This window comes from Telmatherina bonti, assembly GCF_933228915.1.
Source record: "Telmatherina bonti genome assembly, chromosome: 2".
Taxonomy (NCBI): domain Eukaryota; kingdom Metazoa; phylum Chordata; class Actinopteri; order Atheriniformes; family Telmatherinidae; genus Telmatherina; species Telmatherina bonti.
Window position 1 is genome coordinate 38,519,309 of NC_136620.1, and position 16,207 is coordinate 38,535,515.

At 44.9% G+C, this 16,207-nt stretch overlaps 1 protein-coding gene across 1 annotated transcript in view; it reads left to right on the forward strand.

The window, feature by feature from the left end:
- Positions 1-2,018: 2,018 nt before the first annotated feature.
- The window catches only part of hipk2 (homeodomain interacting protein kinase 2), a 65,031-nt gene continuing 50,842 nt past the window's right edge, over positions 2,019-16,207 (forward strand). The window contains exon 1 of the mRNA XM_079253247.1: positions 2,019-2,305. Within this exon, the coding sequence (XP_079109373.1) occupies positions 2,287-2,305 (19 nt within the window). The 5' untranslated portion in view covers positions 2,019-2,286. The remainder of the gene's footprint in view (positions 2,306-16,207) is intronic.

The window sequence follows — 16,207 nt, forward strand, 5'->3', positions numbered from 1 at the left end:
CAAAAACAAGCAATAAAATACAATCATAAGCAGCCAATGCATGGCACACTAAAGCACCACTCACAGGAGAAAATAAGCACCTGGATATAAGGGTACATAGTATACACACCCTGTAGACATAAAATTATCAACATCTTTGAGGTAAAATAGTACTTGCATAAGTTTGTGTGTGCAGAGACTCTCAGGAATTAAGACTTTACCACCAAAAACTCCCTTCAGGAACGTTTTAGTGTTTTTGTTGAAGAAGAAGCATGAATAAACAATGCACTGCTGATGGGAGAATTGTACTATTCGCTGTTTTAATGCTTAATAAATCTAGGCTGGGCACCAAGCAAGTGGACCTCTCCCAGTTTTCTGGCTGCCCAACAGTTACATCACCCATTAAACGTGCAGTGGTCAGCTGTGGGTGATGCTGAGCTAACTGTGGGACATACTTCAGCTGAATGAGCAACTGCATAACTCCTTGCAAAGCTGTACAGTTCATGCTGAAAATAGCTCATCTCTGATTACCCCCCCACTCTGAGATGTAATGACAATCTGTGATTAAATATTTAGTTTATTGGTTGTACTTTTCCCAACAACAGTGGATGGACATATATTCCTCCTTTAGTTCGTTTCCAGAGGTGTGCAGCCTGTATTTTAGTCAGGGCCACGGGGTGAAATTGCTCCACTTTGAGCACTGCTGTGTGAACAACCACACACATGTCTGAATTGACATGTTTAATTTAGAGCCGCGTGCACATATTGCTGCGAGTGCAGGATCGCCAGTAAATGACAGATTACTCACATTTGTGTGAGCCGATGTAATCCGATTCCAGTTCATTCTGTGCAAATCTCATGTCGTCATACATTAGGAGCGCTCCAGTCTCGCGCAGGCGTGACCAAACCCCCCCAGAATCATCCAACCCACATGCACTTGGCACGTCTGATGTCAGCAGCTGCTTGGTGATGGAGCAACAAACTATTCATGTTAACCATTTGCAACCAGCAGCTATAAGATGCAGACTTTTTCCATCATCAGTCTTCTATCAGTGAACATCTGATTTCTGTCTAAATGTTTAGGAAATTATAAACTAGTTATTACAACTGAACATCAAATGTTAAAGTAAAGCTAAATGTCTAAAAGAGGCTAATTAGGAAAAATATGTCATTTTATTCATCAGCATGTGTTTACTTGAGATGATCCTGCGTGGATTTAGTTGCTGTTCTACAAACAAACAAACAAAAAAACAAAAAAAAAAACAAAAAAAAAAAAGTTGAGGTAAACCAAATCACACGTTTTATCTGCTTCCTTCTCAGCATTGTTAGGATTTTAATTTTACTCAAATGTCTCATGTGTTTGTTAATGACTTTATATTTTATGAAGAGGATGAACAGACACTCATTCTCAGCCCTGCAGGATCAGGATCAACAATGATGAAGAACATGGTGTTGATGTGGAACATATAGAGGTACTTCACACACATGACCCCTTCCCTGGAATCAAAACAATTTTAATAATAAATTTAATTCTGAATTTGATGAAGAGTAAAATTGTGGCAATTAAAATACAAGAGGGGGGAAAAGCTCTATTTAAGTATTTCAGTTGTTGTTTTATTAACAGAGTAACTACAACTGTTGTCAAATGTGCCTAAAATCACATTGTTTCCTAATTATTTGCTTTTATTTATTTTCAACCTTTTCGTCTTTACTCTGGTCTAGAAATATGACATAATTCTCACGTCATATGAAGAACCACAATAAACTGCTTCATCATAACAGAATTTACAGTTGAATAAATAGATGAAGGACTTGTTATTTTACAAGATTATTTATTTTTTTCCTAACTGAATCCTGATTGCCATGACATGTTTGCTTTGTTTGCCTGCTTGTGTCCTGGGAGTGACGCCTCGGGTCTGCGCGCATCGATGCGCTCGGCGATCGATTCGTTCACTGTACACCAAACTCGCTGCGCTCTGACCACTGCTGCAACTTTTGCAGAGACTCCTCAGACATGTCGCACAATAGCTGAAGTGAAGCTGTCATCGTGGCTCGTCCCTCGAGCCCGTGGAAATTCCCCGCAGGTCGGATTGCGACGCGCGGCGTGTTTTCTGCAGCTTTCCGCGCGTGGGACGCGACGTTTGGAGACGCCTGGACATGAATTCGGAGCATTTTCTTCCCTGATGAACCGGGCCAGTAATGCAGGAGACCCTCTCATCACTGCTTCAAGATGGCAGATTTTTATTGAGTTTTGAACTGAAATCTCGTTTTATTTTTTTGCCATGAATAACATGAACCCTTGCACCGATGGCCCCTGTATACGAAGGTAAGGTGGTCCGGGGGGGTCTGCTGGTTTTTCCTCTTCTATCATTTGTGATCCAATGGAATCGCAGCTTGACGCGGTGAGAAATGAGTTGCAGCCTCTCTCCTTCTGTCAGAACCATACAGGGGATATTAAAATTATATTATGCATCAATAAGGTGTCAGAAACGGGGGAGCAGCTCCAGCTTTGGGTCCCAGTATCAGAATATTGACTGGTACCAGTCCGAGCTGCGTCTGTTGAAACTGCGCTGTTAAGGCACCAGAACCCCGCCGATTCGAAATAAGGTTAAAAAATCAGCTCTTTATTTTACACACAGCCACACACACTTGTGCCTCACGTGAGAAAACGACACGTTTTGCCCTCCTGGTGGGATTTCCAGCCCCGCTTGGGGAGGCAGAGGGACTGGAAGAGGGTCGGAGAGCGATCGCTCCCAGTCTCGCCTCTTTCCACTCCCAGTCTCCCATCTCCACATATTCCGCACCGGTTTGCACACCACAACACTTTTCACGTGCCCGTGCCATAAAGCATTCATTCATACATATATATTTGTGTCCCGGAAGTGAAAGTCAGGCTTAAATGGAGCTTTTTTCTCTCCATCGCTGCTGCATGGTGGCTGTGACTGATCCAGCTTCCCTGCATGCTTCTCTCAATTATTTCCACACATTCAGTTTGATCTCGTGATAAAGTGGTGATTCAGGCACGAAACAAAGCTCGTTGTTTGCAGGTTCTCTGCATTCTGGCTTGTAAATATAAAACAATGTAGGCGGTCCAGATGATCCGAGCTGGATCAGGCTCCAAATGCAACTATGCATGTTCAGCTGCGTGATGAAACAGGTGTGGATTGTAATCATATTGATGTGCAGTTTATGTGACGTTATTATGTGAAACGAGTTGGATTGTGCAGAAGTGTTGTGGTTTGTAAACGTGTGCATGGCTGAGAAAACCTGAAACAGAAGCCATATGCAGTCTGTGAAGATAAGAAGTTAAACATGCTGATGGGGTTCCTGTGCAATCCGAGCAGCAGCACATGTAAATGATGAGCCTTGATGTTTCTCATATTTATTTTGGAGCAACCTCGTGTTTTCTGTGGTTACTCCATAGTCCCTCTGCTGGCCTTAATGGGAAACACCATTTCAAGAAAGGAACTGGTTCAAAGTATTTCTGTCTCCAGAAAAAGTGTGTTTTCATCGTGAGGAACATTAAGGTTGCTCCAAATGCTCCTCTCAGTGATATGTCCCTATAGAAATATTATAGTGATATTTCATTAGGGGCGTTGAGGCTTAGAGGCATTGCTGAAGACCCAGGCGCTTCGACATGAAAAGGAAAGTTGAAATGAGACTCCAATGTAAAGGTAATTAGTGTAAATTACATCCCCCGACTTTTCCCTGCACACGGAGAGGAGTGGAAGGGAAGAGAAGCAGGCAGCAGGGGGAATTAATTACCCTGCCTGTCCTCCTCGGTGTTACAGAGGGCTGCTATGTGGAGCAGTCGTGGAAATGACCATAGTCTCTGGTGGAAAATAGGTTTGGGGGGCCCTTCACAGAGAATAGGACTGACTATTATGGTAATTACTCACCCCTTGGCTGAAGGGCAACTAATAACTTAAATCTGTATGATTAAGCGTTTCCCCTGATTCTTTAAAGTTGGGATTGTTGAAGAAACACGTGTTTGTTTTTCTTCGCTCAAGATCTCGATGACATAATTAATTCTTCGCATTAGTCTGTCAAAGGAAGGTTGCTTATGCAACTGAGTTGTTGATATGAGTTGCATGTTTGTCTTTGGTCCTTCTTGGCTGAGACAGAAGGCCATCAGGCAGACCTGCTGGCAGGAAGGCTCGTGGTGTGATCACCCTGGGAGCAGGGTCTCATAACCCAAACTGACACCTTGATGGATGTCTGATGAATGGAGCAGGTCCAGCAGCCCGCAGCTGTGGAAAAGCTAATATTCCGACACGGCCAAACCTTGCTTTCTCGCCCTCCTGCCCTCTTCCCTGGCTAGATGTGGCTGTTGTTGTGTGCTCATGCATGCATGTACATATGTCTCTATCTGTCTGTGCGCCGGTCTGCAGGAGGATTAGACAGCTGCAAGTCTGGGCATCATTTGCAGATCTGCCTCTCACAGGTCACCCAGTACTATTCCAGAACGGATTCGGTCATTCGCTCCTGGAAAAGTAATGGACAGAGTATGACTCAGAGGCTGACGCCGACGACAATGATGATGATGGTGGTGGTGGTGACAGACTGTGCAGCATCACAGGCAGATTAATGAATTATCCATCCACACAGCCATTATGCGTTAATGTGACTTTGAATTACCTTGCGGTTTCTGAGAAAGCAGAAAGCTCTCGTTCAGTCGTCTGAGGGATGGAAAAAAACAAGACAAACTTTCTCAGAAAAACCTTTAAACTCTCCCTCCCTCTTCCCCTCATGCTTGTTTGGAGCCATTTGATTGATATCTTCCTCATTGACTGTGGTCCTGGCTTAGGCTCCAAGGTTACAGCCTTTTAAACTCTGATTAGAATTGCAGGAAGGACTCTGGGGGCCTTTGGGGGCCACAGCAGGCCACACCCTGAGGCAGAGCCGTGGAGCCAATGGACAGTCTCTTTTCTTGATTGTTATGACAAGCAGAGTGGTGTGTTTAGCTCTTCAGCATCCACAGTGAGGAAATAGACAGATATAGTGGAGCACAGCTGAGCAGAGGTGATAGTTCAGTCATAACACCAGGTCACCACACATCCTCACACAACATGTTGACCTCTTGTTGTCCCCATTCATCGTTTTATGACTAATTTGTAGCAAAGCTTGCTCCTGAATGGTCATGGAAAAGGATAAAGTGTCTTCCCAGCCTTGGTTTAATGTTTCGGTGCTTCCTACTGAAGAAGAAAGTGAAATACCGAGTTTGGGGAATTCCTTATTGATTCACTGAATGATGTGGTAGAAGATGCTGAGGCTTTTTTATGGAGGCAAAATGTGAGTTTTGTGTGAAGTCAGGAGGAAAATGAGGCTTCTCATGTGCAGAAATAGTCCACAGGTGTGATGTGAGGATTATGGAAACAGATGGGTGTGTGTTAGCGAGGCAGAGCTGAAATGACAGGTTAGTGGAAGACGCCAGTAAGAAGACAGTAGACCCAGCCTTCAGAGTGAGCAAAGTGCATTTCAGCAAGTTCTTTTTTTATTTAAGAAACTCTTCAGCAAACAGCGAACGGCCTTTAGTCACCCAACACGTCACTTTTTCACCTGGAATCTAAATAAATGAACGGAGATGCACCAGATAATAACAGTCCTCATTTCCTCTCTTCTCAGTAAGCCTCCTGTTGTGGAGCCACCGCCATATGTTGCAAACCTCTTAAAACCGCTTTAGAAGCTCTGAGGGCCTCGAACGGGGGGGGGGGAGACCACATCAGTTGCTGACATTAGTTGTTTTTTGTTTTTTTTTATATGAAAGACAAAAAGCGAGAGACTGGCTGGGATGGAGCCTCAACCATGTCAACGGCGTTCCCATGGCATTTCCGTGTCGGTTGTCATGCATACATGCGAGGGCCCTTCTTCAACACCCCCCCCCCCCCCCCCCCCTGTAATTTTGCTTTGTATTGTGCCTGGTGTCAGCTTGTTTGGAACAGCTGCATCTGGCTCTGACTGGCAGCGTAACAACTTCAGGCCCAGTTTGGGAGGAAACTGGTGCAAAACTGGTGCCTTTAAGCTGCAGAAGATTCAGTTTGCAACCTCAAAATCCTGCTTTGATGGTGCCAAACGGTAGCACTGGCATTCATTGCTCGTTCATATGTCATATAAGTTAGGAATCAACATGTAAAAACGAGAGAATATGCCCAGAATCTGCCGCTACAAGTGAAGTAGCAACCGCTCAGAAAGGATGATGCTGAGAGTCTCGGTGCCTTTTGACGCTTTGATCTGCTCCGAGCGCCCCGGTTCAAACAAAGGTTCACATTTTACCACCTCTCAACACAGTTCAGAATGAATGAGGCCCTTTGTTAACTTGGGCCTGTTAAGCAGTAATTACAAAGGGATTCCTGCAGCATAAAGGCCACTTTATACGCCGAGGATGTCAAATCATTTTTCATGTATGTGAATCATATAGCGCCCTGCGGATTGAAAACAATCAGCTTTTTGCTCACAGTCCATATATTCCATGCTCACTTTGCCATCTCTCATCATCCGCTAGTGACCCCCCTCCAGATCCCGACCAGCGTTTCTGTGCCCCACCCCCACGCACGTCTCTTATCTGCCCTTCCATCCTGCTCTGTTTGTTGATAAGCCAAGAGGCCATTGGCCAGCGCACATGGTGCCCATGTGACCCTTCAGCAACAGCCTGATGGCCAGATTGGAAGCCCCCCCCATGTATGTTTGTGTGCATGTTTTGTGTCTGTGTGCAAATGGGCGGCTGGTTTGCGGAAAGGTCTGGCTACTGTAGCTTTATTGTTCTCCCCAATCATGACCCCCAACCATAAACCTTCAGACCCCCCCCCCCCCCCCCCCAATTCACTGCTTCCCGCTGGGTCAGTCCCCTCTGGCCGCTCTGATTGCCTCATCCCATCACTAACCCCCCCAAACTAAACCAGCTTGTTTTTAGTGCACACTATCCCAGCTCGTAATCCCATTGTTTGTGATGAAGTCCCGTCACAGCGGTCCGTTTGACGCTGCGCTCTCTGGAAAAGCGCCGCCGCTCCTGGATGCTTTTATTACCCGCTCATTTGGCCTTTCAGCTCCGAACGCCACAAACGCGCATGCACAGGGGGTGCAGTTAAAAAAAAAAAGTTGAACAAAGTGGTGAATGCTGTGCAGGGTTGACAGATGATGCAACGCGCCACATCTGGATGGAGAGAACGACTGCTGCACTCACGGGCACTTCATTTAAACAAAAGATCCTAACCGTCTCTTCATATTACATGAAGCGCGGAGTGAAAAATGGTTTGCAGTTTTTAATCAAGCCTTTTATAACCTCCGCATTTTTCCCCTCTGCGGAGGGAAAGAGGCATGATAGGCAGTGATGGAGAGGAAGAGAGGATAGTGTTTACAGGCAGATATTAAAATGAGCAGGGATGTAGTGAATGACACTCAGATTAGGGCACCGAGGTTGGGGTGGCTGGTTTTTTGTGCTTTCATATGCTTTGACACAGTCACATCTATGGGCTTTACCATGTGTGGTCAGCCAATGGACTGAAGTGCCGCTGCCAGGCCCTTCACCGCTCCTGGCTCAGTCATGGAAGGGAAGTGGAGCGATGGGCGGCTGCTGGCGGCCCCTTCACAGATGGCTGCAGGTACAGCGCTACGCTTGGCTGATAACCAAAGGACTTCAAAGCTCAGACGAGCGCTCAAGCCCATTTCTGTCCAGAGCCAGGAGGCAAAAGGCAGAGAACAGAAAGGAGCAGCAATAGACAAGAACCAGAGTAGTCAAAAGAGTCAACAGCCATGGAAATGAGCAGCTTTAGCCTTTTGCCTTTACCTGCCTTTGTGCTCATATTCTTCTTCTGAGAACGACTGTCTTATCTCCTCCTTTCTTCCTTCATGTTCTCGTGAAAGCAGCTGTGATGACATGTTCCCATCTCAGAGGAAGAAAGACAGATAAAATAATTACCATGTGATTAAACCATCACTCCCTCAAAAGTCATTTGTTTTTCTCACAATTATTCAGTCGTGGAAAACTCAGAGAATGATTTCCAGTCAACAGCAAACGACAAGTTTCTCCTGTAAAGAAGCAGGTGGGATGAAAGTCCACGAAAACGCTGCAGTTCTAACAAGCAGGGAAGCTGTTTGCTGTTGAACTTAAGTTAAGGGAAAGTGTGTCTTTGTTGCTGCTGAAGGGGTGGAAGCCAAGCTTTAATAAGCTTTTAAAGGATAATGTGAAGGGAGAGATGTTAAAAAGTCATTGATTCAATTAGACATTCCTGTGGTTCTTCCAATGAGCCTCCGGTTCTGACATGAGACAAACTGAACGATGAGAAACACTCCTCCACGGCTGCAGAGTTGCAGCACAACATTCAGCTGAAAGTGAAGGAGTCATGATTATTTCATGCAAGTTAAGATCTTTCTTCATTATTAAAACACTGCTATGTTTAGGACTTTTGTGAAAGGTTGGAAGGAACAGTCATACCTTCGCTGTTCCACATTATTTTACCTCAAAGCCTCCAACAAATTTTTCTTTTCAGCCATCTTGTTTTATTTGTCAGATTTATAATAGAAGCAAATCCAGCACACACTTTTAAGCTCATAAAACATAAACAATTGTGGCATATTTATTTCTCAAATTGCTGCTCACATGGTTCTCATTTACACATGGTGTGTTATTAAGAAAGTTAAACATGGCTTCATGATAAATAAAACAGTATTCAGGATGGCCTGAATGCTTGGCTTGAATTACTGGGCTCTGAGTGTAGCAGTGGGAAAAAAAAAAAAAAAAGGCTGCACATCTTTTAGATCCACTCCTGACTTCAAAGCCTCCGGCACATTATGGCCAGCCAGCAGCGCTGTCTGGAAGCCTTTTGAACTGACCCCTGCATTCAGCCTGACAGACAGAGATGGGGAGGGAAAATGGCAGCGAGATGGGGAATGACAAAGCCCGGAAACGTAAGGCAGGAATGGAAGAAGGGAGGTGGTGAGGCAGAGGTTGTGACCTCAGCGGCACAGCCAGAGGTCAAAGGGTATGGTGACGAGGTATGAGCAGGGGGGGGTTGTTCATTTGGACGGGTGTGGGGTTCCCAGGGATAGAATTTGGAGGAGGTTTCGGTGGTGGCAACAGATTTGTTGGGGAGGAGGGAGAGTTGTTGAACTCATGATTCTTCTTATTTAACCTGCTTCCTCCTTACATCTGGGATCAGGACTGTCCACCGAGGTGCCCCCCCCGACAGCGCCCAGCAGCTGCTTGTGCACACAAACTTGTTTGCGCCCCTCCAGCACTTTTAGAGGCGCTGGCTCAGAAAAAAGGCCAAAATGTGACCTTTAACCACGAGGACCAGCTCTCTTTTCTCTGCTGCAGAGCAGTCCAGGCTGGGCCAGTCATTTTTACCACTTTAGATTTCAGTGACAGAGAAAGAGACATTTAGGCACAAACATGAGAGCATTAAGTGGTATCGGCTCCTCTAGACACATCAGACTACTAGAGTTTCCATCATTATTCACAGTGAAGCATCTCACATTGTCATAAATCAACAGCTTTTCCGTCTAACCCTCTCAGCTACCACAAATCTGAGTTCAGAAACGTCTCAGATCACAGGAACAAACCAAGAACTGGCAATTTCTTCCAGTAGGCGGATGGATCTAGTTGTGTTTAATTCACTAAGGAAAGTTTGTTGTTAAGCGTATAAATTTAAAACACAGCTCTCGTTCCCTGTGTGAAGGTGTTATTTTTGCAAGCTAATTCAAACTCGTCCTTCGCATACATGGCGGCTCAGTATGTGGCTGTTAAAGTGACGGTGAAAATAGCCATTTCCTGCCTGGTTTTTGCTGCTATTTGTGACTCTGAGGACACTGTAAATATAATCAGCTAAAGCCATGATTTTCACGCTGAATCAGACGCAGAGGGCTGAGTTGGCTTGCCATATTTATTACCTCGGCTATGTGGCCAGAAGGACTCAACAGCCATGTTTACGACACAGTCAGATGGATTAAGGACACATATGCCTTGCTAAATTGGTATGAGTGCACGTGTTGTGTGTGTGCTGTAATCTTTTAAAAGCTGTGTGAATACATCTCATGCTGGGCCCCACTTTGTCAAAGAAAAGACGAAGGAGAAGGTCCGGTAGGAAAGAAGCTTTAAAAGAAGATGACGTGAGATTAAATCACTGTAATAAGCATGCATATTTATGAGGTACCTGCAGTATGAAGCAGGAGCACATGTCGAGGCATCGAGAGGAAGAAAAGGGGCATGTAGCCTAGATTAGTCTGCTCTGTAGCCCTAATAGGCCCTGAGTCCCAGATTCACACATCCCTCTGAAATATCACACTGTCTTGTCGTCTAGGGATGCATTTGATGGGGGGGGGGGCAGTACGCTGGGGCACACACCAACCAGATGTCACAGGAAAAACTGATGGACACAACTTACATTTCTTATTTGTCCAACTTTTAGCCTGTAAAAAGTGGATTTCAAACACAAGCATCAGTAGCTTTGAGACATCGTAGTACCGAGACCTGAAACTAAGAGTTTGGTCTTCATAGTTTCATTTCAAGTCAAGCCGGGAGAATATGAACTCCTTAAAACGTTTCTGAACAGCTCCTTCCATCCTCTGAATGCTCCGCGAGCGATTAGCTTTTGCTTTAAAGGTAGTCGTGTTTTGGAAATAGAGGAAGTGAAGTCTGCGCTGTGCATGATTGGCCTCCAGATGCCTGGTCAGGTTTAACTGGTTCCTCTGTAGTTGGGGTTCATCGCTGGGGTTTGAAACGGGTGGGGCATCAGATTAGTCCCTCTGGGTGTGTGTGTGTGTGTGTGTGTTTTGGGATGGTGCTTTGATAGTTTTTCTCAGATAGTTCTGCAAATTTTCAGACGCAGCAGCAGCTACACACACAGCACACTGAAGATTCACGTGGAGTCTCAGAATTGCATCGATAGCTACGCACCCACTGGCATGTAGCCACACATTTTTTGCATATGTGCGTACTTCTGTGTGTGGTGTCGTGCACGTTGTTAGTGTAGGTAAGCCTGTCGAGCAGGATGGGCATTATTCCAGCTGCCTCTGCTGGGTATTAATGCAGCAGCAGACTTTAACCCCTATAAGCTCAAGAGCACGCCCAAAACTTATGCTTAGTAGTGTGTTCCGTGGAACAGGGCAGGGTCCCTGCAAAGCACTGTCCGAGGCTGTACTCCCATCAGCTGCTAGGCTATCTCCCCCCACTATATGCAAAGTTACATCATAAGACTTCTTCTCCTTGAGCTTTTTCCATCCCTTGTGCAGAAGTTTAAACAATGTCAAAAATGTTGCTGGGTAGTGAAGAGAAACCCGGCTCTGTGTGCATACGGGCATGCGTGTCCCCTGTGGGAACATCAGCATAATTTAATCTCCTTTTGTGTTTGCATATCACTGGCTTTTGTCCTGGACTAAATAAAGTGCCATCCTGTAAAACCTCGGTTCGAGGTGCATCGCAAAAGCAGCAAATGAGGCCACCATTCACATTAACACTAAAACCCCACAGTGTGTGTACATTACAGCGCAGCACTCAACAAAATCTATACTGCTCTGGCTCCGCTCAAGTCAATTTGCCATTGTATGGAGTCCTCTCCTGCATCTCGCTCATCTGTGTGTCCTTCCCGTTTGCCGTCTGTGTGAGGTTATTGTTTATTGTCTGTAGTTCTCATATGTTGATTCCATTAAAGGACATCATGTTCTGCTGGTATTTAGAATCCAAACGACACAAGAGGAAGTGTGGTTTAATCGGGTGTGGGTTTTTTTATTTCACTGTGTGTGAGTGATAACCAGCCTGGAGAATGGCTGCTTATCAGGTGTGTGTGGCCCTGCATGGCCCCGGCGCGGTGTGTTTGCAACTGTAGACAAAGCAGCACAGCTTGATGCATGTGGTGGATGTAATGTAGGCAAGACTGGAGTTAACAGGTGCTACTGGTTAATGGTTGGGCTGGTTTTACGCGCCACACATGACTCATCTGTGCATTTTCTTTAAGCTTCTTCCACATTGTGCTGCGAAAAGAGCATTATCTATACAGCTAGATCTTTTCTTTCAGTGTGGAGGAAGTGCTTTGTAAACTAACAACACTTGCAGTTTTATTAATAAGAAATCCCACATTGCCACCTGCCCCCCCCCCACCCCCGTGCACCTCCTTGTCTCTCCTCCACCGTGTTCCTTGGTTCTGCGCCAGTTTAGGCTGACCTGGCAACATAAACAAGGCAAATGTTTTCTCACTCCAGTCGCTTTATGAGCACATTTACAACAGGAATAGCAGCCTCCTTATCAGCTGACGGTTGTCCTGTGGTAGTAGTTTTTTTTCCCACTAATCTAATGCAAATATTAGCTTTGAAAGTTTAGCCCTCAAAACAATTTATGTAAACCAAGAAAGTCAAAGTTTCACTTCGGAACGTGTGTGTTAGCATCCACATATTTGTGCCCTCACACATGGACATTTGCGGAACAGCTTGTGGGTGTGTGTGTTCTTGCACATGTATCTATGCATGTGCATTTTGGCAAGTGCTGACTGATCACGTTATCTCACAGCTAACACAACATGTTGTATCTTTGGCTGTTTGCTTCCAGGAAGGGCAGAGTTGAGGGAGTGTCAAGTTTACAGCAGGCATGTTGTTTAGCAAAGCGGCCCTGCAAATATCTGCCAAACACCACTCATATGTGCCTTTTAGTTTAGCCATGTGAGTGTTTGTCTACTTTTTGTGGGTTTTAAAAGAACGGACACTTCCAAGCAGGCAGAAACTGAAGTGCGGAAAAAGGCAAAAGGCCCGATGGAGCAGAAGCCTGCTTGACAGGATCTCCCCGCTAGCTCGTCTGATGCATTATTCTATAAATAAGCAAAGATGAGAGAGCTAAAAAAGCAGGCAGGATGGTCAATAGTGGCCTCAAGAGAGAGAGAGAGAGAGAGAGGGAGGGGGGGGGGGGGGTGTGGGGGTGTGTGTGTGAAAGACTATGCAGTGTCAAGCTCCAGCTCCCTACAGAGGACAGCACTCAGGCAGGAGGCAGGAACGCAAGGCTAAACTGTTCTGTATGGACAAGATGTTCTTACTCAGGGGTGTTTTCACTGCTGTAATTAACCCCAAAGTCTCTGTTTCAGTCCTTACAACAGGTTCTCTACCAGTGGACTTGCTGGCTGACCTGGAGACTGCTAAATAGATGCAGCATGCTGCAAAGAAGCATCTGTGACAGGGATGGAGCTGGTCTCTTATTTAGCTCATCTCCTTCATCTTTAAGCAACACACACATGCAAAGAGGAGCGAAGGGTGAGATAATGCTTTGTCTAGACAGTCAGAAGTCATTTCATTAGCAGGTGATTTGGTACTACCACCCCCCCTCAACTCCTTGCAGTCCTGTCCAGTAAAGAGACTGGATCATCAGAGCGTCTCTCCTGGTGTCAGTAGCCATTAAACCTCTGGAAACAGTCCAAATAAATCTAAGCCAGGGGACACTGGCGAGACAGACTACTGTCTCTGGGTAGTCTCCCAGGTGATTGCTGGTGACTTCGTATTGGATCTCTCCTCTCAGACCCTTTGGTGTAGTCTGAGCATCGAACAGTCGCTTCAACGACTGATGAATATTTAAAGGCATTAGCCTGGTTTTGGAGCCGTTTTTTCCATTAAAGTGCTTACACATTTCATTCATTCGTATCTGGAATTTAAATAGTTTTAAAGAGCTACTTTTCATGTTTGCCGGCATTCTAAAGTCTTCCTCATCAGCACTCTGTCAGGTTGTCCGTGGAGTATAAATGACAGGTTTAATAAAGGACGGCAAACAGAAGCAGGTCACAGACGATGTGAGGGACACTCATGACCCCACTCTGCAAGCTCCATTCTCCTTCCCTCCCTTTCAGTCCATCTCTCACCCTCACATGGCATCCAGAATGGCCCCGATTCTCCCAAAAAGAAGATTAACAAACCCCTGACAGAGAAGTAATCTCTCTGAAAACATTGACTATTACCATTTCAACATGTTGCCTCTAAACAGTGGAAAATGCCTCTCTGGTATGCTTAATTGCAGTGTGTGGGACTCACAGTGTTCCTTAGGTATGCTAAATGGAAAGCCTTGGCTACTGAAGGCATTCCAACATTGTAAATGTGCAACAATGGATCTTTACTGTTTTGCGTTTGGCAAAAAAATTCAAGTAAACTTCAAGAGGACATTTTCAAAGGAAGGCATTTTTTTCACTGTGTGGTGTGTGACAACATTATAGAGGGCTTGGTTGTTCAGATTCTACATCATGGATATGTTTGAACTTCAGTTTTGGGTGAAGACAGATTCATGTGGACTCGAGCCGCTTTCCCAATGAAGTATAATTGGTCACATTGTTGCCTGTGAATGTTGTCATGAGATAACATTCCAGCCGTTTGACCTCTTGCTTTTTGGTTCATTTAATTACTTATCTCAATTCTGCAAAAGGCTAAAAACTATGCAGTTGTTTGTTTTATCGTTTATCGTTGCATCTTTGTCAGCTGTGCAGAAGTTTTCTTTTGTTTTTTCTTTTTTTCCCCAACAAGTCAAAGCTGAATTTCCAGAGTATCCTGTGCATTTCCAAAGATTATTGTTAGGATTATTTCACAGTCCTCCCACAGTTTAGGATGACATGTGCAGCCTTCAGTTCATTGCTCTGTGCAGGCATGTTAAATGAACCCTTTGACCACACTGTTAAAACTGACAGAGTCAATGAGTGACTAGAGCCAGGGGGGGGGGGGGGTTTCTGTGCTACAAATGCAGAGAGGAGCTAGCCTCAGCCTGGCCTTGTGAAACTGGAGCTATTCATAATCATACTAACAGATATGTAATATTGGAATTTTCCATTCATCTATGTGTCCATTAGTGATTATCCTGTCTTGCTCTCAGTCACACACGTTGATGCTGCTCTGTGACGCAACCCATCATTCAAATTATTTTTAGCATAAAATCCAGGCACAGGAATTGGTAATCCAAGGAGTGACATCTGGCCTTCTAGGCTTATGTGATTAGCAGAGAGCCTTGCCCCTAATAGCCTAGCGGACGTTCTTCATTACCTCTGTGGACGAGTCACAGTTGCACCAGACGTGAAGGAAGCAGGCATGCCCTCTTTATGCAACATCAACATAAAGAGCTACATCTTAATGGCTGTTCAGTGGACAGATGTGTAGATTTCATGGCCGAATCTTAAATTACTGCTACAAGGAGCATTGGAGGCGCTACGCTAAACCAGCTACTGTGCAACACCAGCCAGGCTTACAGCCCTCTAATATGATGTGCAGCTTCAATCCTAGCGCATTAGGGCTAAGACCAGATGACCAGAAAGATAACTAGTAAGTCACAGCAAGGCCAAACTAGAAACATAAAAAATCCAAAGAGGAAAAAAGAATAGGAGGTGGAATAGAGCTCAATAGAGTTACAGGGGAAAAAACAATTGAGTGGAAGGCTGCCAGCTTCCCACTGAATTAATCATCATCACCGCTGCAAGAGCTAATAATGACAAAGTGACCATGTCACGTTCTGGCCGCACAATAGAGCTGCATTTATAATAGTCGTCCTGTTTTGAAGGAGCTATGCTCCTTTAATTATCTTTGAAAAGAAGAAAAGTTCCCAACTTTCAAGATGTCCATTAAACACACAAAAGCAGTAATTTTACCAGCAGTAAACGGAGTTTAAGGGCTGTTTGCATGAGTTTTGTCAGTGATCGTGTTTTGACATACCTTTGAATCCTGCATCAGTGGATCGGCTGCAAGCTCTAATTGTGTGTGTGTGTGTGTGTGTGTGTGTGTGGGGGGGGGGGGGGGGGGGGGGTTCGGCATGGCCAGGTGGAAACTCTTAGTTTGTTAGCAGTAAACTAATTTTGGGTTTACAGGAAACAGTTTAAACATAGCATTACATCTATGAGCACAAGTCTCGTTTAATCTTCTTTGTGCTGTAATAATCACTTCAGTGTTACAAACAAGTCTGTTTGCAAAAAGAGCGATAAAGAATGGGACTATTTTTGGGCAGTGGTTTGCTTGGAGAGGCTTTTGCTTATTCTGAGGCAGTTTGTTCCCAGGAGTTCAGAGCACAGCCTTGCTGGTATTTTGTTTTGTTGTCTTCAAAATCTGTGGTTGTGAGGCAGTTCAGTGCCCCCTCTCCTGTTTTTAAACTTACGTGAACAATATTTTGCGTTCCACCTTCTCTAAAGCGAGTAATTGTGCAGCGGTAATTGCTTGAGCTGGGTTGTGCTTTGCAAATTCTTATCATATCCTGAAACCTTTTTGGATTGTTCTACTGTTTTTTGTATATCATTAT